Source organism: Gobius niger (genome assembly GCF_951799975.1).
Source record: "Gobius niger genome assembly, chromosome: 12".
In the NCBI taxonomy this organism is placed as follows: domain Eukaryota; kingdom Metazoa; phylum Chordata; class Actinopteri; order Gobiiformes; family Gobiidae; genus Gobius; species Gobius niger.
Window position 1 is genome coordinate 7,846,734 of NC_136863.1, and position 27,089 is coordinate 7,873,822.

The 27,089-nt window shown below is 41.2% G+C and overlaps 2 protein-coding genes across 2 annotated transcripts; both read right to left on the bottom strand.

Annotated features, from left to right (window-relative positions):
- Positions 1-11,651: 11,651 nt before the first annotated feature.
- On the bottom strand, positions 11,652-13,580 carry LOC306971768 (toll-like receptor 2). The gene is made up of 3 exons (XM_079568144.1): positions 13,452-13,580; positions 12,851-13,198; positions 11,652-12,781 (listed from the first exon to the last, which is right to left on the bottom strand). Exons 1-3 carry the CDS (start codon positions 13,577-13,579, stop codon positions 12,622-12,624), a joined length of 636 nt encoding a protein of 211 aa, XP_079424270.1. The 5' UTR covers position 13,580; the 3' UTR covers positions 11,652-12,621.
- Positions 13,581-18,552: 4,972 nt separating this feature from the next.
- Positions 18,553-22,102, bottom strand: LOC306971160 (uncharacterized protein). The gene is made up of 4 exons (XM_079567333.1): positions 22,053-22,102; positions 20,600-20,730; positions 19,458-19,805; positions 18,553-19,388 (listed from the first exon to the last, which is right to left on the bottom strand). Exons 2-4 carry the CDS (start codon positions 20,728-20,730, stop codon positions 18,596-18,598), a joined length of 1,272 nt encoding a protein of 423 aa, XP_079423459.1. The 5' UTR covers positions 22,053-22,102; the 3' UTR covers positions 18,553-18,595.
- Between the last annotated feature and the right edge of the window lie 4,987 nt (positions 22,103-27,089).

The following is a 27,089-nucleotide window of genomic DNA, read 5'->3' on the forward strand; positions in this document are numbered from 1 at the left end:
CTTGGCTGTAAAGTGGCGCTAGCCCGCAGTTAGCTTTGCCCGCTAGCCTGATAGCTTCTTCTTTGTGATTCCATTAATGTATTGGTGACTCCGACCTGGTGGCAGTAAAGTGGCAATTGTGGTTTTCTGGCCAGAGATGAAAGACCCCCAATTTATTTATTATTTATTATTAGGGACAGTGCATATTAATGAACATCTGTAATTACAGTGTAAATAAACCAGGTTATATCAAACATGCTAATTTCCATCTGTAATCATCCCATTAAAACTTGTATTACACCCAGGGGGACTACGAAAAGGATTTATTAAGGTAAACAAGTTACCTAGTACTGCTTTAATAAAGACCACAAGGCACAGTGTCAAATCATGACACTGGAATATTGACCTTAATCCGAATAGTGACTGCATGTAAACGTAGCAACGTAGTCAATGTTTCACTCAATAACAATCATCTGGACGGGTCTATCAAACCAGCTTATTGGTGGCAGAGTGGACGGGGTTATCTCTTCAGTCCTGCCAGTAGAAAGAGTCTCGATCCGTGCCTGATCTAACTGACTGGACAGCTTCATCCACCAGACAGCAGCTCTCCCCTGCTGCCCCCTGCTGTGTACGTGCATAGGTTTTGACTGCACTGTATGTTTTAGCCATTGTTTGTCTTTTTGCACAAAGGGGTTGAGAGTAACACTTACATGTGATAAAACTGACAACCTATTTGAACTTAACTAAATTCTAATAAATCAGAGTTAGTTTTAAATAAATGGCAGTGCCCTCGAGGTAGTGGTGCATCAAAGGCTCAAAGAGTTCAGAACCAATGGCATATAGAGAATGTCACTGGCTGTTATCTCCAGCCGTATCACGTTTAATGGCCCTCGCAGACACTTTTCAACACATACATTCACCAGGCTGCTCCCAGTGGGACTGCAGTTGCTCTTAACGCAGTGATGAGTTGGATCATTTGTGATGCTCAGCTGTGTACAATAGCAACAAGCTTTAAATAGAGACCACGCGATTTAGTACCTCAGACGTTTCCATCTTCATCAGGCCGGCTCATTAAATCATACCACCACAACATGTTACAGAACAAGACTAATGGAAGTTGGCTGCGGTCATAAAGGGCCTTTGAGAACGGATCAGGAGACAGCTAAATATAAAGCAGACCTATAGAGTTAGCGTGAAATTAGTATAAATATGTTGTCCACGAGAGACTGGACAGATAAAAACGAAAAGACACATGGCGTTAAACATACACATTCGACAGGCCTTAAGTGGAGTGGACATAGTTTTGATTTGATAAACGAGCTGACTCGTCACTCTCACATTTATTCTGAAAAGGCAAACTTTTTTTCCAATCCAAGCAAGTCTTTAGATGAAGGAAGACAATATTATTCACACCCCTTACAGCCTGTGGCTTCTCTGTAATAGATGATGTAGTAATGACAGTCTCCACTTCCATTGGCAGAATATTGTTCAGTTTTCAGTTAGTAAAATTGAAAATGGACTAAAATCAATCATAAAAATCACTGTTTCTGTTATGCGCCGCGACATAGTTATGCTGCGTGTGATTAAGTGCTCATTAGACGACTCAAAGAAAGACTCTTTGATCTTTCGGTCTTAACATGGCACTGAGACAGCCAACATCTCTGAGAATAATACGAGGAATGCATGAACTAATCTTCGCTAAATGCATTTAAAATGATTGGATATGCAAGTTTAGCTGGTGTTTGTCCATCAAAGCGACTAAATCAATGCTAATCCACTCTGACTTTACGTATAACACTTTCTGAAGACAGAAATCACAATTCGCGCTGACACAAAGTCGGTCAAATTGATGTGTCATAAGAAAAGAATGTAAAAGTACTGCATGCCACTTCAATTATAAAAGTACTACTACAATATGAACTTCCACACAAGTTTAGTCAAGAAATTGACAGAAGTGCAACAAAAAAGTATCAAAAGAAGTTGGCAACAATGCGAGGAAAGACATCAGTTTTGTGGGTCTTAGCTTTCAAATGAGGCGTTACTCTGGCCTTTAGGCAAAGAGGAGAGAATGCATTCAGTTTAGGCGGCTGGTAAGAGGTTAAAAATGTGCTTCAACCTCCATGCTCTTCCTTTCAGCTTTACATGCTTTAACTTTATTTCGCCTATTTTTCCCATCGCCGCAGCTGCAATGTTCAGAGCGTGGAACCAGCACTCGTGACTTTCAACACATTCTCATTTCCACGCATTGGTGTTTCTGCAGCATAAGTCCTCAGTGTGGAGCGTATCCTTCATACTATGAGCCTTCTCAACACTGCCCAAGTGTGTCAGCGCAGATTCAAAATATATCTTTTACTATTTTACTGTTTTGAGTCTCGCCAAAGCCACTGCAGCCTTTTCCAAAAAACGCTAATGAAAATCTGCAACAAACCGTGCCAGGAGGTAGACTGTTCTTTTGGACCCGACGAAGAGATTTTATGGTTGATCTCAAATGAAAGACGTGATTAGATTTGATGTTTAATGCTTTTTAAATTATAATATGAAACCCAATGTAATTATAGTGGCCTGTTCCTTTTTTCCTGGATTCAAAAGAGTTCGATTAGATGCAAGCCTCTAGTCCCTGAAAGGAAAGTGTGTTGTCATATAGGCTAGTTTGACGAGTGATCATGTCAAATAGCCTATCTTGTATTTTCATGAACCTTATATAATTATTACGACATTACATTTGGTGGTTATATTCTCCCTTGGACGGTCAGTGTTGATGATTCAGAAAGCTTTTCCCATTATGTTTGTGAAGGCTCTCAATCGCTCACTAAGTAATCATTGTAATGAAGCTTAAATCGTCGTCTGGACCGTGTTTGTTTGAATTAAAACCCAATCCAGTGGACGGTTTGAGCTTCACTACGACCTTTTCCCATTAGGTTTAGCTGTGATAGAAAAGGGCATTTGACAGATCCACAAGATGGGGGGTTAGGGGGTTACAGCACTGTTACTCACCGCAGCAGATGCGCCGTAATGCCTGACTCCAGCAAACTTAATTCCTCCATCTGTATTATAGTCACTCATCTTGTTCTTCAGTTTATTCCAGAGACCGGCTGGTGTTTGAGTTTTAGAATGCTAGCTTGTTGATGATATTTGCATGGCAGCTTAAAGAAGGTGCCGCTGTCTTGCTCTCCTTCCTCTTCTTTCTCCTTATTTTCTTTCGTTTTTGCTGCCAGAGGTATAACTTCTCTTCATTTAGCTATGTGTTTACTCCCAACGTGTGGGCTTGTGCAGTCTCTCTCTCCTTCTCCTTTGAGAAGCAGGTGAGGGAGGGGCGAGTTTGGCTCATGGGGCCCTTACAGGGAATCTGCGATTGTGGTTTGTTGCACCTTTTCACTGCAGCTGTGCTGTGACTTTATTCTCTTGGCTGTTTCTGTCAAATCTGTTGGCCCTCTGGGGGCCCCAAGCAGGTCATGCCTTGCCTAATGGCAAGCTACACCTCTGAGTACAGGCACATGACATCGAAAAGTTCTCTATCTGCGTGATCTGTCTTTTTTCATTTAATTCCACAATAATTATTTCTGTTTCATGGATGTTATTTGCTTTCTTGTGATTGTCTTTCTCTAAAACATTCCAATTGCATCAAGTACACATTGCCTGCCTACTGGCTGATTGATACAAAATGGCCGGTGTCATCATTGATTAAGTAAAAATTATAGTTGACTTCAACTTAAAAATTCAGACACTAAAAATAGTATTTACTTCTAACTATACTTCTATAATACTATACTAGTATTATACTTCTAACCCCTTGACGCCTGAATTTCTTTCCAATTATATAAACAAATATATTATCAGTGTTTTGAGGTTTAGGTTTATTAAACATTGACAGAATGAAAAGAAGAAGAAGAAGAAGAAGAAGAAGAAGAAGAAGAAGAAGAAGAAGAAGAAGAAGAAGAAGAAGAAGAAGAAGAAGAAGAAGGAGAAGAAGTGTCCTGTCCTTCAGGATATTCTGGAGGGTCTGCAGTGTGGCCGTGTCCTGCCTCTCACTCAGAGACTGGATGTGTTTTTGCTTTCAAGCTGATACTAAATTCTTGCAGAAAGAGGTATGTCGTGACACACAACGTTAAGGGGTTAAAAACGATCCTATTCATATGCCTTTAGTGTGACTCATTCTTCATAACAAATTAAATTGATTTTGATTTCTTTCTATATGTCTGTGTCTCAGCTCAAGGCTATGGACAGCGATTCTTGTAAATGTCCATAAAGCCTTTCTAAACACTGTGTCAAGTAATTGTACGTAATGGGAGTAGGCAATAAATCTGTCGACAGCCCATACACGAGCGTTTTTACAAGTCTTTAAACCAAAATCCAAATGGAAGGATCGGAATTTTAAAGGGAAGGAGCAGAGAAGGCAAGTGCCAGGACTTATCCGAACGATCTGCAGGATGTTTTGACTGTACATTTGAGTGATAAGCGATAAAAGCGTTCATAAATGTCCACAAAACATCATAATATAGATACGCAGGGAACTCCTGAGGCATTAAGGGATCGAAAGGAAGTATGTGGAATGAACAGAATGCAGGGTCACGAGTATATGTCCTGAGACAAAACGGAGAGGGCTGTGACAGGAAGAAGGTTTGGTTTGGAAATAAATGTATGCACCTTTTCACCCCAAATGCCTCTAGAATCCTGCACTGTCACTCAAAAAGTTGTTAATTCGGGTCCGAAGTGCCGTCATGCACGAGCTTAATATAGAACCTGCAGTTACGCACAAGACCTGAGGTGGCAGTAGTGAGTATAAAATGATCAACTTGCATCGAGCCCCTTTAACTCCAGTTCCAAATGACAAATTCACTTCATGAGGGCAGCACATAAACAGTTCAGGCAAATTAACATGAAAATCTTAAAGGGGCTAGATGCAAGTTGGCCATGTTATGCTCACTACTGCCACCTCAGGTCATACGTGTAACTGCACCTTCTATATTAAGCTTGTGCATGACGGCAACAACTTTTTGAGTGACAGTGCAGGATTTTAGAGGCAGGTGTGGTGTCTGTCTGGGCTCATTCTACACCTTAGGACATGGCTGGAACATGTAGGGAAGGAAAATACAGAATTTTAACATTTTTAAACTCTGTATAGTCCCTTTTAATATGAACAAAAAGTGTCCTTGTGCCACTCCTCCAGGTTCTGGTTTCCCCATGAACCCAAAACATATACAACATAGACAGCAAAGCTCAAGACTTGGAGATGTGTCTGCTCCTGGGGACAAGAAAGTACACATTATACTCGCAACCTTAAATTAGAGAGATAATGTGTATCATGTATGGTTTTCCAGGGTAAAAGCAACATAATAATTAGATTTTAAACGAGCATGAATCCTCGACTAACCTTCTCACTTCCAGGACGCCCTCTTTTATTCAATGAAGATCAAACCTGTATTTTTTAAGATCATTTTCCACTGTCCCCCTAATTGAAATCATGAGCCGGTGGCTATGATCTGGCACGTGTTGATTTGATTAAACCAGGCCTGGTTCTATCGGACAGTAGAGTTGTTGGCATGAGGTAAAAGGCGCCGCTCTGGTTACATTACACATTACAGTGTGTTATAAAAGAAGGATCACTGGGAGGAGTGGGCACACAGGCACTGCCAACCTTCATCTGCAATGCCAGCTGTCCCCCTGGCCAGGACAGAAGCGCAAAAATATCAAGCAAATATAGAAAACGTGTGCTTTTAACCGTATTACACTGCTGGGGAACTGATGCAGTTTTATAGCAAGGGTTTTCAATGATGTGCTTTGGCAGAACTTTATCGTCCTCATTGGGAAACTTGATCCATTCTTCAATGTTGAGGAAATCTGTCAGGAGAACCGTTGCCTTAAGTTGGAAACTGGATACACCCACCAGTTTGAGTGATATTGATCTTAAAATGTATGCCAACACAAATTCTGACCCAATATGTTCTCTCTTCAAAATGATGTCTTGATTAGACTTCATCATGGTGTTACTAATTTGAACCCATTTGGAGAAAAAATGAAGTTAAATATGCTGTAAATGGGGACTGTATAGGTCATTCACAGTGCCTTATGACCGTAAATTCTCTAATACTGGCCTGTATTCCATTAGCGGCCGGGTCTCTAACAGTGGCCGGGTTCGTGGCTGGCGGAGGCAAATAAAAGCCGGTCTCTAAAACAGGCCGGGGCGATTATTAGAAACTATAGCGGTAGAAATATTTCCAATGTTAGGAATTTGTCTCATACTGGTGTAAATGATAACTCATGTGCAGGAAGTAACAAACAGGAAACCCGGGCCGATGGGGACACTGCGGAGGAGCTGATCCAAGCGTAACTTTGACACAGATTTAGCCACTTTTCAAACCTCCTGTGACTATTTGTGGAAACAGGGCAAACAAAAAATGTTGTGTGACCCTCCAGGGTTTAAATAAAGTCACCATTGCGTCTTCAAAGCACGTCCAGCTGCTCCGTGTGCAGGTAAGTCCCACGCCTCAAAATAACAGCGCGAGCGTCTCGTCTTCTCTCGGGTCAGTCTCATGATCGATCACAAACACAAACGCTTCGTCTAAACTCGCCTTTTACACAAGATAACAACAAGTAATCCGGTCCGCGGTAAAAACGAAACAGAAACCTGCAGTGACATTGTTCCGCTACCTGTTGCTTCCTGTTGTCCCTACAAAAAAAAAGGCGTCAATGTTCCAGCTGCTGGGAGAGTGTTTGAAATGTTAATTAATAAATTAAACCAATATTTTAGGTGCAAATGAACACAAATCTCGTTCTTCTTCATTTTCCTGGTCGTCCGTTTTGCTCAAATAGAAATATAGGCCTGTCTGTCTGATTCCAATAAAGGCTTGGTCCTAGATGTCTTGAGTAAATAAAGGCCCCGGCCTATATTAGAGCATTTAGGTATGCTGCATTTGGACAGGATTTTGATTAGGATAAAACCCCTTTGAGATGTTACAAAATGTACCAATGCATTGCTTAATCTCAATTTGATCATGGAAATTCTTTGATTTTGTTATTGTTAAAGAATTCTTTCTTGTATTTACCTAATAGTTTGCCGTCTGTGTTCAACATGTTCAGAACAAAAGAGATGAATTATTTAAAAGCCTTTGTCGAGCTACTGGCTGGAGATCACTGCTGTAAGGATGAATGAATTCACTTTGGAAGGTGCCACAAAATACTCATTGGATGATCATGCCTGATTATGTTCATTATGTGCTTACCTACTCTGAACCAATGTCACTGTGGTTTGTAAATGGTCTCAATTTATCCAGCGCTTTTCCTTAATTTCCCCAAAGCGCTTTACAGCAAAGAACCCATTCATTCACACACTAATGAACGCAAACACTGGAATACTGTGTAATACTGAAACTATTACACCTGTAAATCTACACAGTCCAGCGCAGTCCCGAGCCCCCGTGCCCCCTGTTTCCTGCAGTCCCCCTGTAGCTCACGTCATCGCGTTCACTGATAAGGCCTGTATTTGGGCACATGTTTGGTCAGTCAGCGGGTGTGCTCCGTGTCTGCGCAGTGTCACTGTGATAGATGGGGCTTATTTGACCCTCGGATGTTGATCCAAGCGACACAATGAGCGGCAATTCAGATAATGAAGATTTATGCTTCGACAGAGAAACCTATTGTGGCCCCATTCAGAGGTGGGCAGTGGTTTACTTTTGACAACTTTTCGAGCAACTTCTGGAAGAAATCGGGCTTCTCTGATTATTATAATAACTTGTGTTTCATTAATGTTATTTTAAAGTAACAGTACATAGTTAAACGGTTTGGCTTGTGTGGGTTTCTACCATGGATCTACCTTAGCAACAGTGGCTCAAGTGGTGAAGCGATCGTCTCATGATCGGGAATTTGTCAGTACGTTCCCTGATGTGAGTGATATATATACTGCTGCGTTGTCCTTGTTGGGATTATGGTGCTATGTGGAAGCTGTGCATTGTGGTTTGTGAGTATTTTGTCCATATACACTGAAAAATAGGGGGTCCACTGTTGAAAGAGGCAGCATTTCTCCCACAATCCAGCGACAAGTCTGTTAAGGTCCGCTGCCTGAAAAAAAGTATTTACAAAAAAGTAATGAAATCGTTACTTGATGAAGTGAGCTGTCTTGGGGGAAAAAAAAAATTAGTCAGATAACAGTAGTGGATTACTACTGTCAAAACAACGACAAGTCCGAGAATGCAAATACGAAAGACGATTATGATTAAAAGGGATGAAAAAGCAAAAAGGAGCCACAAAAGAGTAACAAAAACGTGCCAGAAAAGCAACAATATGCAATAAAAAAGCGACAACAACATGTCTAGTGACAAAAGCAAGGAAAAAAGCGATGAAGAAAGCAACACAAACATGACAAAAACATGGCCAATGAACAACGAAGACCAGACCAAAAGAAAGATGAAAACACGACAAAAATGCTTAAAGGAACAGGCCACCGTTTTTCCATATTGAGATAATGTTCTTACCTGAGCTTAGACAAGTTGATGCATACCTGTCTGGTCTTTACGCGTGCGCTCAGTTACCTTGTTAGCATTTAGCCTCTCCCAGAATATTCCTTCAGCTTCAAACTGGGGGTTAAAAGCGACCAAGCAAGGCGTAATAACACCTTAGGAGCACTTCGACTCTACTGTGCGGACGTCGAAGTGCTCCTAAGGTGTTATTATCTTTGGTCTTTTTGCTTAGCTGAGCGCGCGCGCAAAGACCAGACAGTTACGCATCAACTCGTCTAAGCTCAGGTAAGAACATATCGCAACAAAGCAGTCACGATCAGCTTTGTAGGTCTTAGCTTTCAAATGAGACTTTACTCTTATCCTATAGGCTGTAAGCTCCAGTCGAGAAGCTTTTCGACTTAAAAGCCGAAGTGGTGGGGTGTCAGATGATTGTAGCGAGTTATAATAGTGGGTTATTAGTCATTTATGGTGGGTTGAGAGGCCAATGGTGATGATTGTAGTTTTTGTCAGTCAAACAGCAGGAGTGTGCAGGGTGAATAATGACTTTTTAGTCATTTCAGTCAGAGGACCTCCATGGTTCGGCATTAGCAAAGTGCCACTGCTTACATGAGGTGGATTTGACAGGCTTGAGTTGCACTTGATTTACTTTTACTCCCACTTATTATTATTTCACAGTCACAGTAAAAATTCCCTGCACGCGTTTTCCTTCTCTATTGTAATTCAAAACCCTTAAAACCCCAATCTAATAAAAAATTCAGTTTCCCTTTTTCCCTCTGAGTGGACGTTTTGCCCAGTCACAGCAGTGAAGTGTCCAATAAAGATCCCAATCTTCTTACGCAAAGCTTTCTTCTGCTGCTGCCCTCTGTTTGGGCCCGGTGCCTCTTTTGATAGACTTTATTGACATGACGGGAAACAGAACCATGACAGAGCTCTCTTTAAGTCTTAGTAGTTTCTGCACATAACAATAAGTCACAGTCTTTTCAAACATTTTCACTTTTATGATTTAAATGTCATATTATCACATACAGTCCAATAATATGTAGCAAGTGGAATGTACTTCAATGAAAAAGTGACTCAACCACAGAGCTTAGAAGCAGATTAATGAATCAATTTCCTGACATTTCAATCTGTTGATTTCCCGTGGATTTGTTTTGTTATGAATCTTAATTTTCCAATCACTTTAATTAGACTTTAACGACCCATGAACTTGTTCACATTTTTAATCAGAATCTATGTCGTCATCACACAGAAACATAAGAATCAGGCGCGTTTTATTTCACATCTAAGCCACACTGTGTAACACTTCACTCAGCAAATAATTAAACCGTGCGTATTTACTTCGCCGTCATGTCACAATTCCAAAATGATGGTTTGGTTTCTAGAAATTATAGTTTGAGAAAACAATAATATTTTGTGCATTTCTGACATTTGATTTGATGTATTTTTGATTGAAAACAGCATCCATCCATCCATCCATTTTCTTCTGCTTTATCCGGGCCTGGGTCATGGAGGCAGCAGTCTCAGCAGAGATGCCCAGACCTCCAGATCCACGCACACCTCCTTCCAGCTGTTCTGGGGGGATCCCGAGACGACACCATGGCCAGCTCAGAGACATTGTCCCTCGGGGCGTGTCCTGGGTCTTTCACGAGTGAGGGAAGGACGGCGCGTGAGATCGATAGACGGATCGGTGCGGCATCGGCAGTGATGCGGTCGCTGTATCAGACAGTGGTTGATTTACTGATCGATCTACGTTTCTACCCTCACCTTTGGTCATGAGATGTGGGTAATGATACAAAGGACAAGATCTACATATATATATATATATATACAGGCGGTCGAAGTGGGTTTCCTTCGCAGGGTGGCTGGGCGTGCGCACCCTTCGAGATAGCGTGGCTGGTCCTATTGGGAGGAGGTCCAGCATGTTTTAGTGAAATTAAGCCATGTGTCAAAATACAGTATCCAAACTGGCTCCAGATATTAAATGTTTTGCACCTTAAATAAGTTTTTGTGATCGATTATTTATTTTGTTCTTTACACACAAATGTAAAGATTTTTTTTTTTTTTTACAATGAAGAAAAATCAAACCCCTTAAATTATTGTTACATTTTTCAGAAGGGGTCCTAACAAAATTTGTGAACCCGTGCCTTTGACCTATCACTTTGGTGCTTCCTTTATTATATACTTCATGACCACAAGAGCGAAGAAGAAGCTTCTGGAGAACTGAATCAATCCAGTACAGCCGACGACATTCGAGCTTCAGTAAGATAGATATTTCCTGGACGACTGAGAGCCTTCACAAACACATTTACTTTGTGCAGGCGAGACTCTGAGGAACTTCACAAATTAGCTAGGTCTTCTTGGGTTAAGGCTGAGCAAGTAAAACGGAATGGATTTTACACGTCTCTAGATCCAGGTCTGCGCACATTGCCATTTTAAAGGCCCTCTACTTTGGAAAGTCAGGAATGAGTTTGGACCACAACTCAACAATCAGGAATAGTTGTATATTTGGAGTATAACTTAATTTTCAAAAAGTGGATCAGAAGAAAAAGTTGAATGTTTTATTGAACAACACTGACCATGGAAGTGGATTTCCCTTTGTAAACACACAAGGAGAATATTACTGTACATGCAGTATTTGTATTCAACGATTTATTTCCACAGCAGTTTGCAGAGTCCACTTCCTGTGAGTAAAGGCTATATAAGTTTAGGACAGGAGGAAGTGAGCTGGGGGGACCAATGTGGGAAGATGTTTTATTTCTTCTTTAAATGCTTTATTTAGTCATCCATTTTCTTTATCTAGGCTTAGCCATTGTGAATCTAATATATTACCAAAGCTTATCCCCTGCAGCATAACCTTTTCTCACATCAACTAACTTTGTTTCTAAACTTGAAGGGGGAGTTTTAAGCCATGTTATAAGCTTATATCCTCATCCTGCACTGAGTCCATTTTTCTGTGTCAGAGAGAGACAAGCAACCTCTGCTGTTGTTTTGCATAGCTTTAAATCAACTCAAGAGGTTTTTTCTCGACACACATATTTAAAAAAAAAAATCTATACAAGAGATATTGATCATTTCACAAATAACATAAACCTCCAAGAAAGACCTTTTTCCATCTTCACCTGAGGCCAGAGCAGTAATTAAACACATTTAAATTCTAAACATGACGTGGAGCAACAGTACTGGACATCACAAAGCTCATTTATAAAAGCGTGTCATTTATGTGAGAGAATTAAAGCTTGCCGCGATCTGCACGAAGTAGCCGCTTCTGTTACAGAGGAGCACAATCTTTCGACATGCCGTGCACAGCCATGCGGAGGCCGAGTGACGCCAGCGGAGGTGATTGAGTTAAACAAGCGTGAAGACACAGGAAGATTACATTGTGCTCATTATAAATGTCCTAGCACGCTGCTCTGTTGGCCCACTCACATAATAGCGTTATATGAAACACCGTTCAGCCGTAAAGTTGAACTGAGATTTAGCTGGAAGGAGCTGTACCTAGACATTCAGGTCAGCAGCGCTCAGAGGTGCAGCCTAACATCCATCTTTTAGAACCATAATCCTTCACAGGGGCAGCCACTGGTCCTTGTCCAGTTGCTGACAGACATATTGGCAGAAGCACACCAGTCCAGGCAGGTGACCAGCAGAGGGCGATGTGGTGTGGGGGAAGTGTTTTTTAGCAAGACAACAGGTGTAACCAGAGGAGAAGAACAGAAGCGCTCGGTTGAACATGTCCTCGGAGCAGGCAAGCGTCGAAAATGTCTCCTCAAACTCCTGACGGCAACCGTCCAATGAAACATACACCAGGAAGATTTTAGAATTGGACCGACAACCCATCAGGACTTTTTCTTTCGAGAGAAGAATGTTTGCTTGGCCCACAGCTTTCTGCAGCTCGCTCATGATGCGCCTGTCATCTTCCCACTTCCAGAGGCTTAACAAAGTTAAAAACCCAAATGGAACAGAACAAATAAGTGCAGCACTAACAACCACAAGTGCCATAGGTATGTGGGATGAGAGACAAAGGGGCTCAGCAAAAATCATAACTGTTGAAAACATCACAAATGATATGCAGGATAGGAGAAATATAACCCCTGCGATATAGACCAGCACCCGTGTCCACAGGGGACGTAGCCACACTTGTGTTCGGGACACGTTGTTGATGAAGCCTATGGCCTGCCTGTAGGTGTCCTGATCATGGATGATGAGGCGCAGTTGGTATGTCCATGTCACTGAACACCCCACAGTCCCATGAGTACAGGGTCTCCTCGTTGGCCGCAGTGAGCGGCAGCAGGGCTTTACCGTTGTAGACAGAGGGAGGCTGGTACGGCACCACAGAAGACCCACGGAGATCCCTGGTGTGGGAATATTCAGGTCAGTGGAATTGAAAGTCCATTTACTTCATCAGAGTAACATAAACTTGCCTGTTGGGAGTGCAGAGAACATGGAGCAGCTTGTTGATGAAGTCGGGGTGGTCGGCCTCGATGTAGGTGAGGTGGCAGAGGTGCAGCGGCACACAGACGTCAGACTCCAGAAGAACCGGGACTATGGGCTTCTGCTCCAGACAGTCTCTGAACAGAGACATGTTGGCCTCGAGAAGACACCAGCGGCTCCTCACAAACTCCGCACTCAGCACCAGCAGCACCTTCTGACTCTGCTGGATGCACTCGGACATGTTCTCCAGGATAGTGCGTCCTGGGATGAAGTCTCGCTCATGATAACACACCTTCAGCCCAGCGCTCTCCAGCCTGTCCACGAGTGAATGGGTGAATCTAGAAGAAGCATCAGGTTAGATCAGTCCACTTCACTGATAAAGGGACTGTAATGTTATAATACCTCCACCCCAGCTTTATTTAAAAAAATATTTGTATTTCTCTAATGTTTTTCTAATGACTAGTTTTTTATATGGGTTCACACTTGTCCTTGAGCGTAGTTTTACTCTTTAGTTTCCTTCTCATACATGGGAACAATTAACTTTTTAACAATTAACAATATTCATAAACCTTGACGTCCACACATCTCTACCTGCAGTCTGCGCTGCTGTAGCTCAAGAACACATGATAGCATTCATCATCTCTCAGTGTGGGCAGGATAAATGCAGAAGTGAGCTGTGATTGGACATCAGAGACATCAATTGAATTTGGAGATTCCATTATCTGTAAAATAATGCAGAAAATCAATGTATTAACTGAGATACAGAGATTCTTGATAAGTTTTCTCCATGTAGCCAATACCCCGTTCAAAACCAGAATATTGGCATTAACCCGGTCGCGCAAGGCCATGTAAACACTGACAAAACCCCGAATATGCTCATGTTCCAGTTTTTAAAAACCCGAATATGACCCCTGGGTAACTCCTTTTCTAACCCGAATGTTTGGCCATGTAAACGCGTATCGGAATGTCCCCATTGAACAAGGGACATTGATTCGTGCTCTGCAGCTGCGCATGTTCTATCTTCAAGGAATCTTCAATACTTGTAAGGCTGTCTGGCGTGCACCTTCTGAGGAGATGGTGCAGGTTTTATATTTCTGAATATTTAAGCTACGTGTCAGTCGTTTGAGCACCTAAACAGAGCACATGTGTGAAGGGGTGGACTGGGACTGAAAAACAGCCCTGGACTCTGACCAGCCTGGCCCAAATTAGCGTAATTGTGCACTTCCACAAATATATATTTTAACCTCTTACCACCCGACTTAACATTAACGAGTGCATTTTCCCCAGGTCGACTTTTTATTATTATTTTTTGGATTGGTATCATCAGCAAAAAGAACTGGAAAGGTGGTCATAAAAACAGAAGCAAAATCATTAAAATATATAGTAGATAATAATGGTCCCAAAATGGAACCTTGTGGCACACCATACTCCACAGAATTCCTTTTAGATTCATGTTTTTTTATACTGGGCTTTACCCAAATCTAAAAGCTTCTCGACTGGAGATCAACAATGCAACGCCTCATTTGAAAGCTAAGACCTACAAAAGTGACGGAAACTTTTCGTCACATCGCCACATTTTTGTCATATTTTTGTTGTTTTTTTAATCATTTTTTTCTATCATTTTTTGTTGTGTTTTTCTCACGTTATTGTAGGTTTTTTTTTCGTGTTTTTCTCATGTTTTTGTTTGCTTTTTCTCGCTATTTTGATGGCTTTCTTTTTAGCTTTTAGATTTGGGTAAAGCTCGGTTGAGGCGGGACTGGTGGCCCTAGAGCCAGTGGCCCTTCTGTGCTCTTCCAGAATGGACATATGGCCAGTCCGCCCCTGCATGTGTGTCAGAATCACTTACCGCTAAACTGAAGGCTGCAGGTATACTTACATCCTCCAAAAACACTTAAAGGTTTCTCCTGCTGATGACCAGACTGCTGTAAATTATAGATCCAGTGCACTGCGTGTAAGATCCAATCGTGGTCCTAATCTGGCCTAAAAAGCTGTGTTTCCAACAAAGTACAAGCATAAACAGCTCAAAACACGAGCCTCAACTCTGCTCCATGAGTGCTTTAGCTCCATGCTTGGAAAATGAAAGTGAAACTTATCTCACCGGGCTGCATTTTTTTTTTTTTTTTTTTTTTTTCCTTTGGAGCATTGTGTTTGTTATTTTGTTGTGAACTGTGAGGCCAGGGGTCAAAGTTTTATTGTAAGGCGGCTTTGGAAAATCAGAAATCATCAAATTATAAATACTGCCTAATGATGAACATTAGGCTATTTCATTTCAAAACAAACTTACTAGCTATTAAGATTGCACGTAATTAGGCTACATATCTGTTCAATAGATTAAAATAAATAAATACATTTTAAAAGACAGAGCTAGACATAGCATTATATAAACATATGGATGAAACCCAGATCTAGCATCCTGAGACATACACGGTACAGAAAGTGTGCACCTGCCAATAAACTAAAGGAAAAAGCTGTGAAGCAGTCAAAAAAGACACAGCACCACACTTTTAGAGCGAGGAATAAACCCTTTACTAGTGTGGTGAAAGACATGAATATTAACGGTAGAAAGCATTGAGAGCATATTTGCGTCATGATGTTCACCGAGTGTCGCGGTTTGGATCGGAATGTCCCAATTGATTTCAGATGCCATGTAAACAGGAGTAACTCTGTCAGCTCATGCATGTAAATTCCAAGTTATTCCAAGTGGTTCAGAAACATAAATATCGACCTTAACCTGAATTTTGGTGGCATGTAAACGTAGTCAGTGAGGCCCACCACATGTCTTTTAGACCCAATCCCAACCCTGTTTTGAAAAACATTTTATGGATCTTTTAGAGACAAGCTTTTAACCATCATCAATTCCTCTCTTCAGACGGGGGTCTTCCCTGCTGCCTTTAAAGGGGAAGTGGTGAGGCCCCTGCTGAAGAAAAGCAATTTAGATTTTAATGATGTGAACAATTTCAGACCGGTATTCAACTTACCATTTTTAAGCAAAAGTTTAGAAAAACTTGTGTAAACTTGTGTAAACCACAGCACCGAGATTAAAGATTTTAAATGACTTTAGATTAAATTATGACTCACAGAAGGTCACAATGTTGGTTCTTCTGGATCTGAGCGCTGCCTTTGATACAGTCGACCACACTATTCTTTTAACTTGTTTAAAACAAATCGGCCTCTCTGGTGCTGTACACAAATGCTTTACATCCTTCCTCACAGAGAGGACGTTCATGGTGAGTGTGGATGACTGCTCCTCTAAGTTCCATTAAATTACATGTGGTGTGCCCCAGGGTTCGATTTTAGGCCCAGTGCTTTTTAATCTGCATATGCTCCCTCTTGTTGATGTCATCAGGAGACATGGAATCAACTTTCACAGTTATTTTTTACTGCATTTTAGATATCAAATCTTGGATGGCAGAAAACTTTCTCCAGCTTAACCAGGACAAAACTGAACTTTTAGTCATCAGTCCTGAGGCCCAGAGAGAGAAACTTTTACCCAAACTACAGCCACTGTCTATTAAGCCTTCCTGGGCATGATTTTTGACTCTGAGCTGACTTTTATTCCACACATTAAGAATATCACAAAGATTTGTTAAACAATAACACTCCCACAGCAAAACACGTCTTACCTGTTACCAGCATGTCCCACTGAACAGAGAGAGACTAGCTGTTTTGCAAATCAAAACGAGAAAGAGAGCATGTAGTCTTAAAGGGGAAGAGCTTAATTTGTTCCGTATTTACCAGACAAACAGTCCCTTAAAATGTGGTAAAAGGGATTTCTGAGGAAGTTCATTGTTTTTTTCCCCGCCTGCTTCTTCTCTCACTTCCCTTGTTTGGAGCAGATGCAGTGAGAAGGATCTGAACACAGCCGATGGAGGGGGCGTGATCGGGGAGCTTCACACCTCCACAGGAAACAACGTCACCTCCGCAGGACAACGCCGGCTTAAACCAATCCAAACTAAGCCTAAACCTAATCCTAACTTTGAGGATATTGGAGTTTACTAAAAGCATTTTTTTTCTTTTGTTATCTATTTATGTTGTTTTTTCTGTTGTTTTTAATTATAATTTAAACCTATGTCGGAACAGCACTTTGTGATTTGTGTCTGTGAAAAGCGCTGTACAAAAAAAATCTACTTACTTATTTACTATCATGACTTTAGCTTGAAAGCGCAGTTAATCTGGAGCTTTTTTCAAAACAAACCAAAAAAACGAATAACTGGAATATTAAAGCTGGAGAAGGATGAAACAAAATTCATCCTGTACAAGGTCTAATGGTGTGTTCCAAGCATCTGGTATTTTTCCCACTTGAAAACTACGACTTGCGACCTCAGAGCGCAAAGCAAGACGGTTAGCGCTACAACAATTAGCTGATAAGATGCTAACATTATATGAATCTTTCTCCACCAACATAAAATTCAAAACATGCAAAATAACATTATATCAAAGGATATGACCAAGCGTTCACTTCACTGGTGCAGTAGTTTTGGTACAGTTTTATCATTAGCTGCGCTCTTCCATGGGGGGCCTCCATTACTGTCTTCATCTCACATTCAAACTCGGAGCAGTCTGGGGGATCTCAGAGTTTACAAGTAATTACGAGTTCGAGTGGTGTTCCAAGGCATTTTTCCAAGTGGCATGTCGGAAATTTACCAATTACAGTTGCCTGGAACGCACCATAAGCTAAGATAACATTCTAAGATAACTTACTTAGTAGTACCCTAAACAGTTTTTTTTTTTTTTTTTGTTTACTATACACTTAAAGAGGGGGTATTATGCTTTTTTGAATCACACAGCACCAGTCTATAGCACACTACAATGATGACGAAATGCAGTAAATTAAAATAACTGCCTTGTATAAAATTGCTCTCTCAAAATGGCTGTAGCAAATATCTTGAAATAGGCCTCTGTCCCTTTAAGAACCTCTGACCCTTTCCGACATGCCCCCTCCACACGCTGTCTGTGGCATCAGTGGGGAGGGGGTTCTGCTGAGGAGCAGTGGTCGGTTACTCGGCTGGTGACCAAAGCTCGGAGGCGTCTCCAGGAGGTGGGGGCGTTCCTAGGAGGACTCAGGCAAACCTATCCCTAAAAGTTTTTACAGATTACTCACAAACACGTGAATGTGCCAAGGCAACACTTCAGGCATGTTTTTAATGAGGGAATGACATAATAACATGATGTAAAGCTTGAAAAAGTCGATTTTGCATAATAATAAGAGGAGACCAGACCAGATACTGTAGAGATAATTTCTTTGTCACATACAATGTTAAAACAGAGTTAATAACACATAGTGTAATGAAAAGGAATCACATTCAGTCATTAACATATGTCATCAAACTTATATATTCATATAGGCATTGTCTTCATCTAGTGCAGGGTCTCCAAACTGGTCCAGATTCAGACCTCCAGAGTCTTTTATCCGGACCCTAAAGCATTTCCATTCTCTCAATTTTCTTTATAAGACCATTAAATGAGCAATATTTCAATAAATTAAATAAAAATTGCAACAACTATCGATTAATTTGATCAACTCTACAATACAGAAGCAACCCAATGCTAATGTAAATGTAATGACAGCATATGTACAGACCCCGGATTGAGCAATACAATTTTCGACTGAGCAGATTTAGTTGGGAACTCATCATTTAGCCATCTATTTCACTGCAAGGGACTATATTTCAATATTTACTTTATTTATTTATATTCTCTCTGATAGCAATATAAGTATGCAGAACCATAATCCTTCACAGGGGCAGCCACTGGTCCTTGTCCAGTTGCTGACCAACATATTGGCAGAAGCACACCAGTCCAGGCAGGTGACCAGCAGAGGGCGATGTGGTGTGTGGGAAGTGTTTTTTAGCAAGACAACAGGTGTAACCAGAGGAGAAGAACAGAAGCGCTCGGTTGAACATGTCCTCGGAGCAGGCAAGCGTCGAAAATGTCTCCTCAAACTCCTGACGGCAACCGTCCAATGAAACATACACCAGGAAGATTTTAGAATTGGACCGACAACCCATCAGGACTTTGTCTTTCGACAGAAGAACGTTTGCTTGGCCCACAGCTTTCTGCAGCTCGCTCATGATGCGCCTGTCATCTTCCCACTTCCAGAGACAGAGCAGACTGAAAAACCCCAAGGGAACAGCACAAATAAGTACAGCACTAACAATGGCAAATGCCTTAGGTATGTGGGGTGAGTCATGATAGGGCTCAGTAAAAATCATAACTGTTGAATACGTCACTAATGATATGCAGGATAGGAGGAATATAACCCCTGCGATATAGACCAGCACCCGTGTCCACAGGGGACGTAGCCACACTTGTGTTCGGGACACGTTGTTGATGAAGCCTATGGCCTGCCTGTAGGTGTCCTGATCATGGATGATGAGGCGCAGTTGGTCTGGGATGTCCATGTCACTGAACACCCCACAGTCCCATGAGTACAGGGTCTCCTCGTTGGCTGCAGTGAGCGGCAGCAGGGCTTTACCGTTGTAGACAGAGGGAGGCTGGTACGGCACCACAGAAGACCCACGGAGATCCCTGGTGTGGGAATATTCAGGTCAGTGGAATTGAAAGTCCATTTACTTCATCAGAGTAATATAAACTTGCCTGTTGGGAGTGCAGAGAACATGGAGCAGCTTGTTGATGAAGTCGGGGTGGTCGGCCTCGATGTAGGTGAGGTGGCAGAGGTGCAGCGGCACACAGATGTCAGACTCCAGAAGAACCGGGACGATGGGCTTCTGCTCCAGACAGTCTCTGAACAGAGACATGTTGGCCTCGAGAAGACACCAGCGGCTCCTCACAAACTCCGCACTCAGCACCAGCAGCACCTTCTGACTCTGCTGGATGCACTCGGACATGTTCTCCAGGATAGTGCGTCCTGGGATGAAGTCTCGCTCATGATAACACACCTTCAGCCCAGTGCTCTCCAGCCTGTCCACGAGCGAATGGGTGAATCTAGAAGAAGCATCAGGAGGATTAGTCCACTTCACTGAAAAAGGGACTCTATAAAGCTAAATCTTTTTTGTATAAATACTGGTCTCATGTTTTTCTATGTCTAGTCTTAGTTGAAACTGGTTCACACTTGTCCTCGAGTGTAGTTTTACTATTAAGCTTCCTTCTCACACATGGGAACACTAACTTGTATTGTTTGCTGCACAATATTCATAATTATTGTAAATATTGTTTTGTCCTTTAGTATATGGTAAAAGCAGACATTATTCCAAAAACACTGGTTTTAAAGTCTTGTAAACAATCATAAAATGTCAGGCTAGTTGACATTTTTTACAGTGAAGTGACAGTTTTCCTCCCTGAAGGTTGTGAAACCTGGTTTAAACTCAGTCCCTGTGACATTAGGAAAGTTCGAGATGAGTTTGGACCAGAAAAAAGCAATTTGAAATTTGAGTGACCCGTTTCTTTGTACAATCAGGTATAGCTCCTTTAAGCTGAATCCACACAACAGTATTTGACATATGTTCTCTTCAATTTATGTGTATTATTATTGTTATTATTAGGCCCGAGTGGCGTGGCGTCGCAAGGGCCTATTGTAATCGTAATCGCAGCACAGTGCGCGCAGCGCACTGAACCTAAGTGCTCACAGGTCTCATGTTTTTCTATGTCTAGTCTAGTTGAAACTGGTTCACACTAGTCCTTGAGTGTAGTTTTACTATTAAGTTTCCTTCTCACACAATAACTTGTAACATTTTTTTGCTGCACAATATTCATAAACCTTGACATCCACACATCTCTACCTGCAGTCAGCGCTGCTGTAGCTCAAGAACACATGATAGGATTCAGCATCTCTCAGTGTGGGCAGGATAAATGCAGAAGTGAGCTGTGATTGGACATCAGAGACATCAATTGAATTTGGAGATTCCATCATCTGTAAAATAATTCAGAAAATCTATGTATCAATTGCCACAGTATTATCAGTTTCTTTAAATATTTGACCTGACATCTTCTCACTGCCTTGAGCAGAAAGTGCAGATGTTGATTGTACATTTTGCAAATAATCTGGATATTTAGAACTGTGCTTGTTGTTGTGTGGCCTTTCCTGTCTGTAAACATCAACCTGCCCTGGGACCACAGATGAGAATTAGCCATTGTGGCTAACTCTTTTTTTTCTTTCTTTTTTTCATTATAGCAGTTAAGGATAGGATATGGTGCTCTACAGGTAATCATCTACACTGTACCACTCTGGCATATTTACACCTTTAAGGACTTTAAGGACTTGTGTGAATTAATATACACTGTCCCATCTTAATGGCACACCGTGCAACATGTTGGATTATACTGTTGCCAGCAGCACATGCTCCTGATGACCAGCTATTTTTGCAGTTGATAAACAAAGAATGGCTTTGGACGATGGTTCACTGTAAACATCGTCAGCGGCCAATTAAGGAAACATCGCCCAACCCTAGATGAGACCCTATTCAATTCTCATATTTATTTATAATAATAATAATAATGCATTGGTTTTATATAGCGCTTTTCTGGACACTCAAAGACGCTTTACATTGCACTATTCGTTCACTCCATACTCGGTGGTGGTAAGCTACTATTGTAGCCACAGCTGCCCTGGGGTAGACTGACGGAAGCGAGGCAACCAGTCTGCGCCATCGGCCTCTCCGATCACCACCAACCACTCACTCACTCACTACATTCACTAGGCTTCCTGGTGTTACCAAACGGTCTCCCATCCAAGTACCGACCAGGCCCTTCCCTGCTTAGCTTCCAAGGTCTGACGGGATTGGGCAGAGCAAAGGCAGTATGACCACATATATATTTGCCTTTAGTCAACATCTCCATGGAAACGACTTGGAGACGTCCCGTCTCCCAATAAAGTAACAAGTCTGGTCGTAGCTGAAGATGATGAACATATTTGTAGTTAAATTGCAATTCTTGTATTTTATCCTATTCGTTAGGTGAAATGTTACGTGGTGTTAGTCAAAGGTTAGTCTTGAACTAAAATTGAACTAACAATGAACTGATTTTGAGTAAAGTAGCTTAGTTATTATTAGTATTATTATTATTATTATTATTATTATTATTATTATTATTATTATTATTATTATTATTATTATTATTATTATTATTATTATTATGGAGAGGAAAAGACCTGGAAAAAAAAACATGCTTCAAGAACAAGTATGACTATTGCTACAAAGATCAAGCTAAAACACTCGTCTACAAAACACATCTTACCTGGTCCAAGCTCCACCGAAGAGAGAGACTTTTTAACTTGTGCAAGTTAAAATGAGGAAACGTATGTCGTTTTAAAGCAATAGACCTTAATTTGTTCAATATTTATCAGACAAACCGTGCCGTTAAATGTGGTGAAGGTGATTTTTCAAGTTCATTGTTTCTTCGTTGCTTCGTTTCTCACTTCCCTTATTTGGAGCAGCTGCTGTGAGTTCCTGTTGAATATTAAAGGAGCTATCTTAAAAAAAATTGTTTTGTCCTTTAGTATATGGTAAAAGCAGACATTATTCCAAAAAACACTGGTTTTAAAGTCTTGTAAACAATCATAAAATGTCAGGCTAGTTGGCATTTTTTACAGTGAAGTGACAGTTTTCCTCCCTGAAGGTTGTGAAACCTGGTTTAAACTCAGTCCCTGTGACACATTTTGATGTTGTAAATGCATTAGGAAAGTTCGAGATGAGTTTGGACCAGAAAAAAGCAATTTGAAATTTGAGTGACCCGTTTCTTTGTACAATCAGGTATAGCTCCTTTAAGCTGAATCCACACAACAGTATTTGACATATGTTCTCTTCAATTTATGTGTATTATTATTGTTATTTTTAGGCCCGGTCGGCCTGGCGTCGCAAGGGCCTATTGTAATCGCAATCGCAGCACAGTGCGCGCATCCCAGTGCGCCGCGCACTGAACCTAAGTGCTCACTGGTTTCATGTTTTTCTATGTCTAGTCTAATTGAAACTGGTTCACACTAGTCCTTGAGTTTTGGTATTAAGTTTCCTTCTCACACAATAACTTGTAACATTTTTTTGCTGCACAATATTCATAAACCTTGACGTCCACACATCTCTACCTGCAGTCAGCGCTGCTGTAGCTCAAGAACACATGATAGGATTCATCATCTCTCAGTGTGGGCAGGATAAATGCACAAGTGAGCTGTGATTGGACATCAGAGACATCAATTGAATTTGGAGATTCCATCATCTGTAAAATAATTCAGAAAATCAATTCATCAATTGCTTTAAACTAGTGCTGTCCAATGATTCAAATATTTAATTGCTATTAATGGCATAAATGGCATAGTTAACTCACATTTTTATCCAATGAATAGAAAACAAACTTTTAGTCTTTAAAATGCTTTTTAACACTTGAACTTGAAAACATTCACTGTTTCTAAAAATAAAACAGCTTTAAGACTCTTTTGCATTAAAGAAGTTTGAATAATACAAAACAACATCAAGTATTCATATAGGCATAGGTTTTATGTTACTAAAACAGTTTTGGGGGCACGCTGCCTCCGATGTGCGGCTTGGAGTGTCCGTGCCCCTTGTGCATCGCAATGTCCAACATTATTATGATCCATCCAACAATGAACATTGGTAGGTCAGTCTGTGTTTTTACTAATCTTATCTTACAAAGATAAATAATTTTGTTAAGCTATAACACTCCTTCTACAAAACACGTCTTACCTGGTCCAAGCTCCACCGAAGAGAGTGCAAGTCAACCCGGGACAGTGTGTCGTCTCGGAGGGATAGAGCTTTAATTGTTCAATATTTACCAGACAAACTGTGCCTTTAAATGTGGTAAAAGTTACTTCTGAGAAAGTTCATTGTTTTTTTCCCTTCTGCTTCTTCTCTCACTTCCCTTGGTTGGAGCAGGTGCTGTGAAAATGAAACTGCACATAACAGGATTTGAGAAATGTTCTCTACAATACCTGTGATTTTTGTGAATTAAAAACATTACAGCTGTAGAATCAGGATGCTACACTTGGTGTTCCACAACAATAATATCAAGTCACAGCGCCCCCTAGAGTGGCTGTATTAAACGATGCTATGTAAGTATGTAAGTCAGTAAGAGCTTTATTTGTTCAGGTGTTGGATTAGTCCTGAGCTGCTGCGCCATTGCCGAATGTCCCGTTCCAGAGCGTGGTGTCCTGCACTGGTCAGCTCCTCCACCTCCTCCCTCCTCTTCCTCCTGCGCAGCTCCCTCCTCTCCACAACAGTCTTTCACCATCTTCTCCTCGGTTGTCCCTTTTTTGATTCCTGTAGCGCCCCTTGTGACGCCTCCACTGTGCTGCAGGTGTGGGCGGCTCCTGGTGCCTCTTATGTGATGAGCTAAAGACATAAAGTTGTTTACTTAAAAAAAAGCTGGGTCTTTAATGGCTTGTACGGACTCTCTACAATAAAAAAAAAAACCTGAGAACCTCACAAAAACACATATACAAAAGTATCCAGTAAAACAAAGTGGAACACAGACAGTACAAATGCAGTTCACAGAAAAGGGCAAAAACACTGCTGTGCCGAGGGAGATGGAAGTTGCTGCTTGTTTACACGTTGCCATGATGTCGCCTAAACAAGGTCTTAGCCAAGATTACATTTCAAAATGATCAAGCAAGAGTAAAGTTTGCAGTTTGGAATACACTGCTTAAAAAAGATGAAGTAACAGCTTCACACACACATCAAAAACAGCTGAATATGGTGCTTGTGTGGCTCCTGTAACACCTGCGATGTCTTGCCCAAGGACACAGGGAAAGCAAACAGGGGCTTAGTGTGCAAACGCACGTCGGCAGAAGTCGAATACACGGACAGCAGTGTAGCAGTTGTAGTGACCTCTTCTCCCTCAAGGCACTTGTTCACTTATGTCGCCCGTATATAAGAGTGTGCATGGCAGAAATCTCAGCAGCAACAAAGAAAATACAATTTGCTGGAAGAATAACGTGTCTTCCAGCTGCCGGGGGCTTTCATTTAGCTCTGCTCTTCATCCAAAATGTAGAATACAAAGAAGCATGGAAGCACATCGTGATCCCCCTCTGCTCAAAATGTGCCTTTAATGTGAGCGGGAGAAGCCAGGGCTATTTTGATAAATGAGATTCTCCTGTTTTTTCAATCTGAGGCTGATATTAGAATGGCCTCAGGTCGTGGCACAGACAGAAGCCGCGCTGTTACGTTTGATCCAACATGGCGGCACCTCCTCCCCCGCCATCAGCGCGGAGCATCACAGGTGAGGATCACAGTCATTCCCAACTTTCTGAACACATTACTAACATATCATGATTCTTCGCGAGGATGAGCAGACAGACAGACAGACAGACAGACAGACAGACAGACAGACAGACAGACAGACAGACAGACAGACAGACAGACAGACAGACAGACAGACAGACAGAATTGAAGCATTGAACTATTAAAGCTGGGGTACCTGACTTTTTGTTGTAAATTTAATTTTGCAATCACAGTGTTTGTAAACACAGCAAAAAACAGATCTTGTTGCATTGTCTTCACTCAATGTTTTATTGAGTGATGGAAGAAAGAAGTAGAATCTAAATTAGTGAAATTCATTTTGGGGCTGGTCCCTCACTTTGCCACTGCTCAAAGCTGTACACGGGCATGAACCGGGGCCAAAACCTCAGCTTTTAAGCAGTACTAAGTAACTCTTGCCCCTAAAGACCATAAGCACAACTGCAGGTGTCGTAGCATGTTGCGATTTTTTTTTACTTATTAATTGTCCGTGAGAGTAAATACTCTGCTACAGAAAAGGCGAAGGGAGAGAGGGATATTGTGCATCCAATTATACAATGGAAATATTTTTTTTCACACAACCTTGGCTGCATATACTGTTTAAGTGGCGTTAGGACACTGTTAGCTTTGCCTGTTAGCTTCTTCTTCGTGATTCCATTAGTGTGTATTGGTGGCTCTGGGTCAGAGCAGGGAAAGCTGCAAGTGTGGTTTTCTGGCCAGAGACCCCAGGGGGAGATGAAAGACTCAACCAATCATCCCATTAACACTTGTATTACCCCCAGAGGGACTGCGAAAAGGATTTATTAAGGTTACTTAGTATTGCTTTAATGAACACATGGGATTATGTAGGAAACAAAAAAGGTGAAATAACTCAAAATATGTTTTATATCCTTTATTCTTGGCATTTTCTCATTGAGCTTCATAAGGTCATCCCTGAAATGGTTTTCAACAGCCTGAAAACCATTTCTGTGACTATATATCGTGAAGCAGAAGGCAGCTAATTTGAAGAATTGATGTCGACTTTTTTTTGGTTTAAAACATAATTCTATATGTGTACATTCATAAATGAATGCCTGAGAATCTACAATGTAAAGAAATGTAAGAAAAAACAAAAAAAGTGTTTCCAAACTTACTGTCACCCATTGTTCCCCCCTCTCATGCATTGCCGTCACAAATCCAAAACCACCACTGACATGCACTGAGCTGTTCTCACCTCAGCTTTCTGCTTAAAAACTAGCTTTTTAAACCATTTTCCTCTGTAGCTTTTTACTTTAAACTGTGATGAGACTTTTCCAGTGATTGTCTTCTATTGAAATTGCATTTGTTTTATGCCTAGTCTAACAATCTTTTTACTTTTCCCATAAATACTTATTGCTGTGCTTTATTTCTTGATGTGTGTGCTGCACATAGGTCGATGGTATTATGTTTGAAGAGCAACGTAACTAAAGTTGATTTGAACTGAGCATCGGGCCAGGCGGAGGACCTCTCTTCCCATATATGTAACAAATAGAGATCTGGCCTTAACATTATGTTCAAGGGGAGATAACCTGATCAAAAGGATTACCACGCGTGAATGAAAGACTACCCCAGGAGACTTCAGCACACAGTTACAAGCCCATATAAGTTATATAATATCGGTCCTTTAATAAAAAAGTCATATGGGCATGATGTCTGTTTGCTTTAAACGTATATGGCCCTGATGGATGTGCACATTAGTAAGGCTGCAAGTACATTGCTATCTTTCTGGGCTAATCTCTTGTAGATTAATTGCATCTTCATTGTTTGGAGCCAAATCCCAGGGCAAACATGGTTCACAATCACAACCAGCTAATATTTGCCTTTCATATGTCATATGTATATAAGGGAAGGGGATTATGGTCATATGGACGATGCACAAACGTACGAACATTCAATAGCACCAGGGGCAAGTCTAAACATTGTAGGTGTTGCGTAATTGTGAGACTAAGGATGTTTTGTGGTGGGCCGCAGCAATTTGGGGTCCGTAGTAAATAAAACAATGCAGAATTGT

Excerpts from the sequence above, each read along its gene's own strand:
- LOC306971768 (XM_079568144.1), bottom strand. The coding sequence starts at position 13,579 with ATGGAATCTCCAAATTCAATTGATGTCTCTGATGTCCAATCACAGCTC. Across the intron at positions 13,199-13,451 it reads TACAGCAGCGCAGACTGCAG|ATTCACCCATTCACTCGTGG; the intron begins GTAGAGATGTGT and ends TGCTTCTTCTAG. Across the intron at positions 12,782-12,850 it reads GTTCTCTGCACTCCCAACAG|GGATCTCCGTGGGTCTTCTG; the intron begins GCAAGTTTATGT and ends TTCCCACACCAG.
- LOC306971160 (XM_079567333.1), bottom strand. The coding sequence starts at position 20,730 with ATGATGGAATCTCCAAATTCAATTGATGTCTCTGATGTCCAATCACAG. Across the intron at positions 19,806-20,599 it reads TACAGCAGCGCTGACTGCAG|ATTCACCCATTCGCTCGTGG; the intron begins GTAGAGATGTGT and ends TGCTTCTTCTAG. Across the intron at positions 19,389-19,457 it reads GTTCTCTGCACTCCCAACAG|GGATCTCCGTGGGTCTTCTG; the intron begins GCAAGTTTATAT and ends TTCCCACACCAG.